Here is a 14123-nt window from a genome sequence, read left to right as displayed (position 1 = left end):
TATGTACGTGATTTTATTTGCCATTTTCTTTAAGCAGAAATTCTTCAGCCAAGCGGCAGAAATTTTAACTGCCTAAAGAGCACGTTTAGTAATGTACCCAAAAAAACAAAGAACATGTTTAGTACAATTAAGTACGAAACACTTGTACAAAACATTATTTTGCAACGTTTCATACAATTTCGTGCGAGAACTTTTTGTGTGTAAGAAAAACAATGTTTCATATGCAGTATTTCTTTTGTATGAAATATTATTCTTGTTGTGCGAAAATTTCTCTCACAAGAACAACAGCACTTCGTCCTAGCAATTTCTCCCAACAACACAACGACATTTGTGCGACATTTGTGAATTTCCTTTCTTTAACTATCTGTGTGGATCCGATGGAGAGATGGCGGTAGAGAGCACTCATTTTCACCTTCGAGAGTCCAACAGTCATGCCGTGTAGACTATCTGCAGTTCAATAGTTTTGAACTTCGGCTAGAAAATGATCAATGAATTGTCAACCTAAAACGTCTATATCAGGTCGCTACTTATTGCAATGGACCACAGACTATTTATGGATAAAAAGAATAGAGTTCATAGTTATTGCAATGTTTGTGATTTTTTTTTTATATAACGAGGGTGTCTGAACTTCACTCAACTAATTTTAACGTCGACGTGAATATTTTACAAGCCGACAGAATAGGTAAGTTAGGCCACACGCCGTGCAGGTGGCTCAATAGAGAGTACTCTCTCCTACATGGTTTCCAGAGTGATTCGAATTTGGGATTTTGCTAAGAAAGTCCAATGGCCTATGACTAATCCAGTCGAGCCAGGTCGGCCCATTAAGGAGGTAAAGCTCTCCAAGTGTAAATTTTTTCTATTCACAAGATTCAAACTCAAAATTTTACTTAAGAAGAACAACTAGATTTGCATTGGACTTCGTTATAATATATAGTTATAAATATAGATGGGAATACTGATTGAGGGCATTTTGGACTTTTGCGTATGCTGGGCTCATCAGATTTGGAAATCCGAGGTAGGGGACAGGATTTGCTATATGTTCGTCTTTGGGCTGGAATCAGATTTGCTATTTTGGCCTGAAAAAAGGAAAAAGAAAAAAAAAACAAACGTGGGAACCCAAATTTGGCATGTAATATATCTGAAAATGTGATGGTGATATATTGAGCTCCACTTTTGGAAGTTTGACTGGAGGATACACAGCGCGCATTATATATATATATATATACACACACACACTATCTATATGCATATACCGTCATAAACTCATGCATATCAACTTCGAGTGAGAGAGGCAGAGGGAGAGAGAGAATTACGATGAAAGGGTTCTTCCAATCCCAGAATGCTGCTACTCATGGGTTGATCCTCGCAGGTTGTGTATTACTTTTAAGTCTGGGTCAGTTTCCGAGCTGGGTCAGTGCGGATGTCCACTACTACGATTTTGTGGTAAGTATTCATTATACAATTAATTAATGAATAATCAGTAATCTCCTTCTTAATCTCCTAAATTGATACTGCATTTCTTTAATTTTTAGTTTCTCAAGAATGTTCCTAATTGGTAAGTTATTATAATGCTAATAACAAGCAAAAAAGAAAGAAAAAGAAGAAAGTACGGAGTAGAATGAAGAGGAAACTTTTACTCTTTACAGAAATTAATGTTTACGTTTGTTGGACGTTATTCCTTAATCAATTTCCCTGAAATGGCATATAATGCGTGCAACGGACTTATATACGCTACGTAGATGTACACGGTGTATTTTTGCTTATTTATTGTTTTCTACTTTGCAGTTGAAGGAGATCAACGTGTCAAAACTCTGCTTAAATGATACCATTTTAACAGTAAATGGCTTCTTTCCTGGACCGGTAATTCGAGTACGCAAAGGGGATACTGTGTATGTAAACGTGACTAACCAAGGACATTACGGCGTCACCCTTCATTGGTACGATTAAAACTGTTTTATAGCTTCTCACTCTGGCTGGTCAACATGATCACCATCATACACGTACACACATTTATGCTAGTGTCTATATATATATATATATATATATATAGAGAGAGAGAGAGAGATCTTCTGAAAAAGCTAATATATATGTAATATATATATATATATATATATATATCTCTTGGATGGGTCTGGAAATTATCTGAGGATATATAGCTGCGATGTCCGGGAAGGAGATGTCAGGAAACTACGCACCCGTATTGGATTGGTCATCTTTCCAACGGCATCGCAGCTTGTCATCAGATCATTCCTTAGGGGTCATGCGTTATTCTAGACTAGAGACACTGAGGAAATTAACATAACATTAGTTGACTTTTCCTGTACCATGTTTGTGTTTTATTTTCTACTCAAACACTAAACAAAAAATTTCTTTTTTCTTTTCTTGCTCCGGAAAGACAATTCACAACTCAAAGTACAACAAGATTGAGGTAACCAAGAGGGTGTTTGAGTTTTATTTTCATTCTATTTATAAAATAAGAAGTGCCGCAATGGTGAATGCTCTTACCTAATAATCAAGATGTTTCAAGTTCAATACTCATGTGAAACTAGTTATGCCCTTTTATTAGATATTAGAATTTATATTTCATTTTCGTAGCCCCATAAATCGCCCTTGATATAAAAAAAAATGATACAACATGTTCTAACATTTTAACACACTTGGCGGTGGTGGGCCGGTAGCTTCCTTATTATCCAACAGACATCACATCCTCGCAAACCATCTTAGAAATTCTCAAACTTTTAATTTTTTAATATAAAAGCTTCCAAATTTCTCGTGATATTTACAGGCACGGGGTAAAGCAACCGAAAAACTCCTGGTCAGATGGACCTGTATTTGTTACACAATGCCCAATCCAACCGGGAGCGAACTTCACCTATGAAGTCATTTTCTCGGATGAGGAAGGGACTCTTTGGTGGCATGCTCACAGTGACTGGACACGGGTGACTGTTCATGGCGCAATCGTCATCTTACCTGAGGAAGGAACAACGTATCCATTTCCAGAGCCCGACGGAGAAGAGGTGATTGTACTAGGTATGTGAATTTAGCAATCAAGTATTACGACAACATTCATTCGTAATATATACACTTAGATTTGTTAAACTTTCGCCAACTAGGTCTATAACTATATGCTCATATTTTTCTCTATAATTTAATAATCTGAACTTTCTCCCCTGAAAGGCGTTGAAGGGTTTTCTAGGAATGCAATCTATATAAAATAATAAAAATCGAAACGGCACCCCGAAATGTGCCACGTAGGACGAAGTATGTTTTTGATTGCGAGACTTTTCGTGTCACTACCAATGAGGACGTGACAATTGGCGCGATAGCGTTTTGCCAATTCGACTCTAGAAGCCGAAGAGACTTAAACTAATGAAAAGTCATAAATCATCATATATTTATGATTATTTATGACGAGCTAAATTTGATTATTGTGGACGTAATGGAGTTTCATGTTCCCCATAAAGAACCCATCTTTTGTACAATTTTGACATGAAGAAAAATTTGAGCGAGAAAGTTCATTATCAAACTGCAGAAACGAAAATATATTAGAATCATAAGAGTCATCATCATTTTCAGGTAAGTAAACTCTATTATATTATATAGATTAAGGGGGGATGCTTTTATATCAAGTAGAGACCACAAGTTTTGTCCACACAGTTGATGAACTATTTGAGAAGAATAATCATGTAATATATGCAATATCTGGTATATATATTTTTTTGTTGGAGGTATGAAATAAATTATATTCATCCAAGGATTTTTTTGAATTAGGGAGGATCAATATATTCTTCTAGTGGTTGAGTACTAAGATTACTCAACTAATTAAGGAGGGATTGCATCCATGGAGTATTATATAAATGTAGGAGAATAAACAAAAATAATTATTATAGAGGTCAGAATAAAAAAATTAAAATAATAATTTTATTGATTATCGTAAGAATTCTAGCCCCTGCAGATGCACTAGCCCGTTCATCTAGTTTATATTATTTACGTCATGGTAAAAATAAAAATTGCAGGTTCTTGGTATAATGGGGATTTACACAAGGAGATAAACGAGGACTTAGAGACCCATGCCGACATTCCCCATTCAAATGGTTACTTAATTAATGGAGAACTTGGAGATTTTGCTAATTGTTCCAGAGGTATATAAAAAAGTCGCCGTCTTCATAAATTTTCTTTTGGAATTTTGGAGATGCGTCAGAATTGATCCTAATGATAACTTTGCATTTAATTTGATGTATTTTACAATTAAAAGTTGATGGGCTTGTCTTTATTATTATTATTTTTTAATTATTTTTAGGAACCACATATCGTTGGTCAGTTGATTATGGAAAGAGGTATCTTTTGAGGATAGTCAATGCAGTGGTCGATGATGAGCTCTTTTTTGCAATTGGCGGACATAACATCACAGTCGTCGGGTGGGATGGATCATATGTAAAGCCTGTGGAGACGAGCTATATCATGTTAAGTCCAGGAAATACGATGGATGTTCTTCTCACGACAAACAGGCCTCCCGGTCGCTACTACATGGCCAGCAGACAATTTTTGACTGAAAGTCGGGACTCACCAGACGGTTATATTGGTTCCGCAATCATAGAATACACAGGAGACTACAACTTCTCATTCCCCAATTTTCCAAACTACCTGCCTCAGAGTCGAGACATGAAAGCCGCGATGACATTTACGAGCTTGATCAAAAGCCTGGCAAATGAGGATTATCCCATAAGTGTCCCAATGAACATAACGACAAGGATGTTCATAACGGTGTCAATGAGCGAGCTTTGCAGTGATCGTATGGATTGTAATATCACCGCAGGATCGGGTAACATTCTAGCCTCGAGCATGAATAACATCAGCTGGGTCAATCCAACGGTCGACATCCTCCAGGCTTATTACAGGTAAGTCTCTTTCTCCTAAAATAAATTTATATGTCCAGTTGGATTTTGTGCTATACAATATTATCTATGTTGTGAATTTGAAAAAAAAAAAAACATATTTGCTTTTTATTAAGAAAAAAAGCCTGTTGGTAGGTTTAGGCACAATATGCATTGGGCTTTTGAAAAATGAACCACCTTGCCTTTGTCACATAAAGACGGATATAACTAGACTCTTAACTCTCGAGTTATTTTCCAATGACATTATCAATTCATCATCTCTGTTATGCAGGAATATAAGTGGTTACTACACGACGGATTTCCCGGATTGGCCTTTGATCATGTATAATTTTACCAAGGATAGCTATGACTATAATGTTTCAATAACTGATCAAGGGACAAAAGTTAAAGTTTTGAACTACAATGAATCGGCGGAGATAGTTTTTCAAGGAACCGCTCTTTTGGGTGGCGCATCCGTTCACCCTATGCATATGCATGGGTACGGGTTCTACGTGGTAGGAATGGGTGAAGGAAATTTCAACAATGAGACAGATCCTCTAACATATAATCTGGTCGATCCCCCAAAAGCTAATACTTTTATTGTCCCCAGAAACGGATGGCTAGCTATTAGATTCGTCGCAAATAATCCAGGTATGATTTATTTCTCTATTACATAGTTGCTTAGACTTTATTTTCGGTTTGACCTTATTTAAAGTAGCTGCAAATTTATTAGAAAGCGAAGGCAGCTGGAAAAGGGACGGGCATGGATGAAGCATACCATCATTTGGCTCACATTAATTAGTTCAATATGCACGTGTAGATAGCCCTATATACATGTATTCATTGAGCTAGGCTACTTCTCCAAGGAAGACGAAATGATGAAATAGAAAATAAATAAATAAATATATATATATATATATATATATATAAATCATCTTGATAAACCGACTTTAGGACATAGAATAAGTTGTAAGTAAAGTTTAACTCTTCATTCTACAACAATATGTTATCATTTAAAACTAATACAACATATATGTTATCTATTATCTGTTATATTTAACTAAAAAGTAAGTTGTATTATATATCCGTAAAATGAAAGCATTTCGAAAACTTTCTAGTGGAGTGTAGATTATTTTTCATACTCTCGCACATAATTTACTTTTTTCTGATTTTTAAGTTTATGTGTTTCCTTAGCTATGAAGTACTTAACCATGAAATTTACAAGATAAGTGCAAATTGAGTTCTAAAATTACGGTGAAAAATCCGATTCAATAAAATTCAATCTTATATGGTGCAAAAAACTTTTAAAAAGGCAGTATTGTTTATTTGTTTATGAATTATTAACAAACCGCAACTATATAGGAAATAAAGTGGTTATATTTTCTTTGATGATATATAAAAAATTATTCTGTGTACACGCGAATTACCCACTAATATATATATATATATATATATGTATATGTATATATGTATATAAATATGTGCATGCATGTATATTTTGATGAACAGGTGTCTGGCTTTGGCATTGTCATTTGGAGCGGCATCTCACATGGGGTATGGATGTGGTTTTCATAGTGAAGAATGGAGACACTGAAGAAACAAGCCTTCGTCCACCCCCTCCCTATATGCCTCCTTGTACTGGTTATCCAAACAATATCTTGACCAAGAAACGGAGCTATGTTGGGGATGACCAGGATTACCTTTAATAATAATAATAATAATTATACCAGCATTCTGTTTAATAATACTGATATTTTATCTCCTTCGTTGCATGCACGAATATATATGAGTTTGATTTAGTAAAATAAATGTCTTTAATTATTTTTTTGGAAATTTTTAATATGTGGAGCTATTCTGATGATGGCCATGAATATTCTTAATAATTTATACAACTTTAGTTTTATAGAATTAGCCTTTTGCAAACTTTATTTATATTTTTTTGACTTTAATGAGAGCGCCTTCTTCTTTCCATCCTCTACTATCTCTCCATCCATGAGAAAGTTTTGTGTGTAATGATTATATATAATAAAATTTACGTGACAAAATTACAATACATTTAAAATTTTCTATTTTTGTGATATTTGTAAAAACCAATAAAACTTGAAATATCCAAGAGGGTTGTGATTTTTTCACGTGAACTCCATTATATATAAATATTATATATAAGACTTTCTCCTCCCATCTCCTGCGATCCCCATCTCCTGGCACCTTCATCATCTCCATCTCACCATCATCGCCATCTACATCTCCCCTGCCATCTCCATCTCCTGCCACCACATTGTCGCACTCCATCATCTTCATCTCTTCCTCCTCTTCTTCTTTACGCAACCACCACTATCATCATCACCTTCTCCTTCTTCTTTACCCGGCTGTTGCTGGTTCCTCTCAACCCACTGCCAATCTCCCTTCTTCACGTACCCCATCAACTAGCTTCCCCTTCCCCTTTTTGTTTTGTTTTTTATTCCCCCCCCCCCCCCTCCTCACGTCCTTCATCCACACCATAATCGCCCAGTCCCAGCCACCGTCACCACAAGCCACTTCCACCTGACTGAGCTCCCCTCTTCTCTTCCCTCCAATATTACTGTTGTTGCTCCTTCCTTCCTTCCTCCTCTTGCTCCTCCTTTCCACCTCCTCCTATCTCTTCCTCAACTCCCTCAATCCCTCTTCCTCCTCCTTTCCCTAGGGGTGTGTTCGGGAGTTAGATTTAGAGGAAGAGGATTTGGAGGGAAACACGTTCTCTTCATTTCCCTCAATTGTTAAGGGTGTGTTTGTTTTATGAACGAAGTTTAACTCAACTCAACTCAACTTCACTTATCTTCAATTTAACATCACAATCATTACTTCTTTTTATTTTTTAAATAGTTTTAACCATTCAATTCAATTTTTAATATTAAATTATCTCAACTATTAATTATTTTTTCACAATTCAACAACACAATCATTACTTAATCATTATTTTATCTCAATTATTTATTACTTTTTCACACTTTTTCTCATAATTCAACAATACAATCATTACAAATCAAAACTCAACTCAACTAAACTCTCAATCCAAACGCACTCTAAGAATCTCCTAACCCTCCAAGTTTGAGGAATTTGGAGGAACTCATCTATTTTCTACTCCGCCCTTTTCACAACTTTCTTTCTAATAGTTTTTCTACCATTTTTATTATATTTAAAGCTTTTATAATTTTTTTTTTCTCTTTTCACTTCTCTCCTCTCAGATTCATCACTAATTACTCTCAAATAAAGGAGTTTATTCTCTCGATTTCCTCTCCTCTCCTCTCTTTCCCTCTCCACTCCTCCTCTCTCCTTTCCTCTCCTTTCCCTCCCTTCCTGAAAAACTCCCAAATACACCGTTAAGCTCCTCGTTCCCCTTCCTCTGGGCAGACTCGACTGGAGCTCCTGCCCGCACCAACCACTTTTTTCTCCTCCTTTGCTTGCAGCTGCCGTGGATCCTGCTCCTCCCCAAGCTCTAACTGTGCTCCCTTTTCTCTCCTGGTGTTGCAGCTACTGTCGCCCCTCCTACCTGCACGAGCTCCCTCTGGCTCAGCCTTGAGCTTTCTGAGCTGCTACCGCTACTTCTCGGGCCTCCTTCGAGCTCCTTGAGCTGCTTCTCTTTCTTTGGTTGATTTTATGATTGTGTTGGTGATGTGACAAGATGTGTGCTTTGACCGAGAATAGCATGAATTAGTATTAACATAAATTCCGACACTTCAAATAGGGATGTATAATGGGAACTGACCTGATCATGAATTTGACCTAAAAATAAATCCCACCTAAAATCGGAGAGTTTTTGCCCAATGTTGTCTTACTTATAAAAATAATTCCCAGTTCATTCTCACCCACAAATTAACTTCATATCAGTCCCCTATCTTTTGAAAACTTTTAGAAACACCCTCAGAGGATATAGAAAGCTTGGAGCATAGATCCAATGAGGATAGCTCACAACAATTTTCTACTTGAAATCAATTGATAATGAATTATCAACTTTACAAGAGACTATTTCTTGGAATTGGTAGTGACACTTGACCCATCAAAGTTGCACAAGTTGGAAACTGTATATTGTAAAGCTATTCTCAATAAAGAATCTCGCCACTTTGATCTTCTATGTCTTCAATGGGGGGGGGGGCAAGCAACTCCAGTCTTCTCTAAAACTCGCCATTTACTCCATCATTTGCTTTGTTTCAAAATTCTTTGACACTATGCAACAACAGATTGTAAATGAACTTATTTCAGTTGGGTGAAATCTGAGATAGCTTTATAATATATCGTTCACAACTTGTGCTATTGTGATGGATTAAGTGCTAGGAGTGGTTTGTCTTTCATTGGATGTACGCTCCAAGTTTTCTATATTCTTTAAGGGTCTTTCTAAAAGTCATGAAAAGATAGGATCCGAAACTGAAAATTAATTTCAAGTTTAAAATCTAATTTTGGAAATATTTTGTTTGTGAGACTAAATCGTGAATTATTTTTAAAAGTAAGATTATGTTGGGCAAAATCTCAAAATCGGATGAGTTGAATCAAGAGTGGAACCCACAAGAGCCTACATTCTTATTTGGTCTTAACGACGCTAATCGGGATTAAAATCGAAGCTCGTGCACGAAAACGGCTAAAGGGTCCTTGGCCCTCCATTAATCACTCGCCCACTATCATAAAAAATCGGGTCCATGTTGCTTTGTATGATCTTGGATGATTTCCTTATTAACTTGAGTGATTGGATGTTGTTTGGATGATTTCATAATCGGGCCACCCGCAAATCTGGTTAAGTCACGTGAAGTCGACCTAAAACGGGTTAAAATTGTTGTGAAATCGGGTTCGAACCCACTAGAAATTGTCATTATATCTTGGCACGAAAATCGAGTCGAAACAGACTCTTGAGTGTGGGTAATAATTCCGTGAAGGGGTTTGGACTGCTCGGACCAGACCCAAGCTGCCCTTTTCACCGGTGAGGATGTTGAGGGGCGGGTCGGGCCCGGCCCGAGTGGTCAAGCAAACATTGCGGGCCTGGTTGGCCCAATAGTTCCGAATAATGCCCAATGGGGCGGGCCGGCTCCCTTTTCCCTTTTAAAAAAACTAAAATCGGAGTAAAAGGCATTTTAATTCCGATCAAAAACCCGTTTTGAAGCATTTTAATAATTAAGAATCAATTTTGTGGTCTCGAGTTTCTTTCACGGTAAGCACAAGATGGATTTGGCTCATATGGTTGGCCCCGGGATATTTAATTTTGTTCAACCCCTTTTTGATGTATTTGAGAATTCTAAGTTGGGAATATGGAAAAAGACTAGCGACTCACCTTGTATTGGGTCAGGTAGGCAAGAGTGAGCATGAGAGTTGATTTTTTTTGTATTGATCGATGAATGATGGCAAATTTCGGTCCTAAGATGTTTGAGGTCTTGAGTGACACGAGAATTGAGTCAATTGAATGAATTTTATCATGTAGAGTGGGTCAAGATTGAACCCGGTTAGTCATAGGTTAATGTACTTGATTTGAGAAATTGGTAAGAAGAAGCAAGAAGCGTAGGATGGATAATTAATCGGTCTAGGATAAATTCATTACGTGAAAAATCTGAAGATGCATTCTTGGTCCATCAATACACGCGCATGAGGAATTGGTAGGCTTAACCATTAGTAAACGCACCACGTGATTACATTTACACGTTTGTTTTTTTCCCCATATATATATGTATATATATTGTAAGTATGGGAAGAATTTTATCAGTATCCGGCAGGAAAAGAGTGATGTCATAGAGAAAAGCATGATAGATTGAAATATAGTAGAGAGCGGTCAGTAGAGTACTATCGGTGAGAATGGTGGTTATGTCTGGAGAGGTGAGGAGAGAAGAGGTTCCAGAAGTTGGTTTAGTTAGTTGTGAGTCGGTTATTGGTTCGGTTGTGGAATGAGCGAATTGAGGCGGGTGTCTGAGTGTCATTAGTCGGGGGAATAAAATCGAGTCCCTTATAAGTGATGTCCTTATCGATTTGTATGACTAATTTAATTGTAACAATTTAATCAGCTGGTCGGAGGGTCTGGTAAAGAAAGATGTTCATGGCTTCATTCACTCACTATATTCAAAGAGAATATGCATGTCATTAATTGTCACCTTGATTTGCTATATCGGTCCATGAATGTTGTAGGAAATGATGTTAGATATTTCCCATGTCCTTTATTCTGATTGGGTCCATTTTCCAATATATATATATATATATATATATGGTGATTTGACAATACTGGCGAGTAAAATGGATCGGATGGACTGGACCAATTACTCCTTTTTGGAACATGTTAGTAGCATTGCTACATAATTCAAGAACTTGCTATTTCATCCGAGTTGTGGAGTATATTGTATGTGAAGAACATTAATATATAAACATCGGAGATGGAGAAAAAAAACTTTTTTCTCAAAAAATAGAAGGGGGTGAGTTATAGGGAATTATTATATAAACTAATTGATCGGCTTGCGCTTTACACAGGCTGGTGTAGAAAATTATTATCATTATTTTGGGGTAATAGAAGGAGTTCTCATTCAAATATTAAGGAACATCGAAGTCTGTTACAATACGAGGTTCCGACACCCCATTAACTTCCTTAAGCAAGCCTAAGCTTAAAAAGGAAGGAACACTGTCATAGATGACCAATGACTCGAACTGGACTCTGCCCTTCTTGGCCAGTAGATCCCACGCAAGTGTTTGCTTCTCGATAAACATGGGCAGGCCTGATTTCGTCAAATCGACTGCATAGAATTCTGCAATCATCGATGAGCAACTTCAATGATCTGTTATGGGATTTGTCACCCCATACCCATTGTAGCAGCAGTAAAGCATCGATATCAACACACAGCTTATCAATACCCAGTTCTAAGGCAAGTTTCAGCCCTTGTCTCGGTCCATTAAGTGTAGGAAATTTATCCGCGATAAGTAACAAAATTGAACGAAAAATTCGAACAGCAAGATGGATAAATAGAATGCAATAAAATTAAATGAATTTCACTAGTATAAGAATTTAGAAATTCAAACCCATACAAAGACGAAACCGGAAGATCAGAAGACACGAGAAGGCCGAGTCATGTGTTTCACACAAACCCCTTGAAATAGATTCGTCCCCTCTAGGGCGTGCTCGATGTCACGTGGGCATCTGTTTCCCAGGATAAAATGACATCGAATGCAGCTAGTAGCATGAGATATCCGCATCCTAGCGAACCAGAAAATGAAGTTGAATACTCTCACTTAACTATTCAATTCTCTTTTATCCAAAGAAATGAGGGGAATTTACAATTTATAGACAATCAATGGTATCCTTTCAATTTTTTGCACCCGTTCAACTCATAACAATTGATGGTGTCTTTTCAATTCCTTGCACCCGTTCAATTGATAACAATTGATGGTATCCTTTCAATTCCACAAACCACCATTCAATACATTCATTTCATTAATGAGAAACAATTTCTCATTCACCAATGCCATTATTTCCCAACATTAAGTTCTCTCCTTAAGGCACAGCCAGATGAATAAAAGGGATACAAGGCGGTGCATGTTGGAGCTGGATGGGACTGGCTTACAAGAATTTTGAGCCTTGTTTGGATTATAAGTTAAAACTAAAACTTTAACTTTAACTTTAACTCAATACACTACATAACAAAAACACACATTTTTCTAATAAAAAATTTTAACTTTAATTTTAATTCAACACACTACACAACAAAAATACACGTTTCATAAGTCAAATTTATAATCTCATCTTATTTGTCCTTTTTCACAATCAAAATCAAAGTTACTTTAATTCTGAAACCAAACGCACCATAGTCCGATGCAGTATCATATTTTCCGTCTTGGGAAGGTCCCCCAATATGACTGTGTCTCTATTGTTCGTAAACTGCCCGAGGGGAGTTCCTCGTATTATGATGAGATCACATACTCGAGTGGGAAGCCGCAGGTCAAAGGGGAGACCAACCAGTTCCCAATCCATACGTCGGGATATAATAGATGAGACTTTGCGATTCTCTTCCCCCCCCCCCCACCACGAGGCAGGGGGTCCCTCGATGTGTCAGTCTCAGCGGTTCCCTTATCTATCCATTTATTATGCTCCCAGAAATTGATTTGGGTTCCGTCTCTAATCCGCCATTTTGCACCTAAGCTCCCAGACTTCCATCCCCGCATTTATCGCCTTCCACTTGAGTGAATTGGCCTTCCTCTGCTGCTCTTGCTGCGAAACCTCCAAGTAAGCCTTTATTTGGAAGGTCCATCTGCTTCACACCTAATCCCCCTAACTCCTTCGGTGTCGTCACCAAGTCCCAACCTACAAGATGGAATTTCTTCTTTTCGGTTGATGACCCCCACAAGAAGATGGTGTAGAAAATTCTTAGTTACAAAAAAAAAAAAGTATATGATTGGCGTTTATGAAAAAATTGGGAAAAAAATCCGAAAGATAGTCTCAATTAAATTGGTTAGGCCTTACAATTTCATTCACTATATATACTTTAATATAATTTCGGTGTATATCATGATATTCGGGAGTTAAACTAGACTCGATAAATCCAGTCATGTCATTTAAAAAAGAACCGTGTATCCTCCATTGGATGGACAAAGCACTTCTTTATGGAAAATCGTAATATTATTGTTGCATAGTCAAGAACTAGCCATTCCATCCGCCAGTTGCGAAGGACCGCACATGATGAGGAACATTAATTTATACATTGATGATGATGATGGAGAAAAAAAAATTTAAGACGTAGAGAGGAGTGGGCTATGGTGAATCTATATATCTATCTATCTATATATAGAAGGTTGTATTCCCATTAATAAATGGGGTTTGAAAATTAATTGCAATTGGATTCTTTCCTCTCCTCGTATTTTCTCCTCTCCTCTTGATTACTTTCTTTCCCAAAATTAATTGCAATCGGATTTTTCTTTTTGACTACTTTCCTACCAATTTGCCGATTTTCTTAATTCCAATTTTAATTGCTATTTATTGGGCCAACTCTACCATGTGTAATTACTCTTTCCAAAAATGGATTGTAAAGATAACATATTGTCCCTCTCTCTCTTACCCAAAAAGGGCCGTTACCTAAAAAGTGGAAAAATGTCCCTTTCTCTCTGTTTTCATTCAGCAGTAAAACATAATTTATTGGGCAATTAGTGACGTAAGTTCTCTATATATATATATATATATATATAGCTCATATCCATGTTTTTTGTCGGCTGCTTTTTCAATGTATATTTTTTATTTTATTTTGCACCATATATAACTAA

General features: G+C 36.9%; 1 protein-coding gene across 1 annotated transcript; it reads left to right on the top strand.

Moving 5' to 3' along the window:
* Positions 1 to 1314: 1314 nt before the first annotated feature.
* LOC116199364 (putative laccase-9) lies at positions 1315 to 6580 on the top strand. The gene is made up of 7 exons (XM_031529687.1): positions 1315 to 1443; positions 1786 to 1937; positions 2786 to 3030; positions 4017 to 4142; positions 4301 to 4898; positions 5167 to 5525; positions 6384 to 6580. Exons 1-7 carry the CDS (start codon positions 1315 to 1317, stop codon positions 6578 to 6580), a joined length of 1806 nt encoding a protein of 601 aa, XP_031385547.1.
* Positions 6581 to 14123: the final 7543 nt, after the last annotated feature.

Source organism: Punica granatum, chromosome 3, assembly GCF_007655135.1.
Source record: "Punica granatum isolate Tunisia-2019 chromosome 3, ASM765513v2, whole genome shotgun sequence".
Classification (NCBI taxonomy): domain Eukaryota; kingdom Viridiplantae; phylum Streptophyta; class Magnoliopsida; order Myrtales; family Lythraceae; genus Punica; species Punica granatum.
This window is presented reverse-complemented; position numbering and strand designations above follow the sequence as displayed.

Coding starts and splice junctions, on each gene's coding strand:
- LOC116199364 (XM_031529687.1), top strand. CDS start 1,315: ATGAAAGGGTTCTTCCAATCCCAGAATGCTGCTACTCATGGGTTGATC. Junction 1,444..1,785: donor TCCACTACTACGATTTTGTG/GTAAGTATTCAT, acceptor TCTACTTTGCAG/TTGAAGGAGATCAACGTGTC. Junction 4,899..5,166: donor ATCCTCCAGGCTTATTACAG/GTAAGTCTCTTT, acceptor TCTGTTATGCAG/GAATATAAGTGGTTACTACA.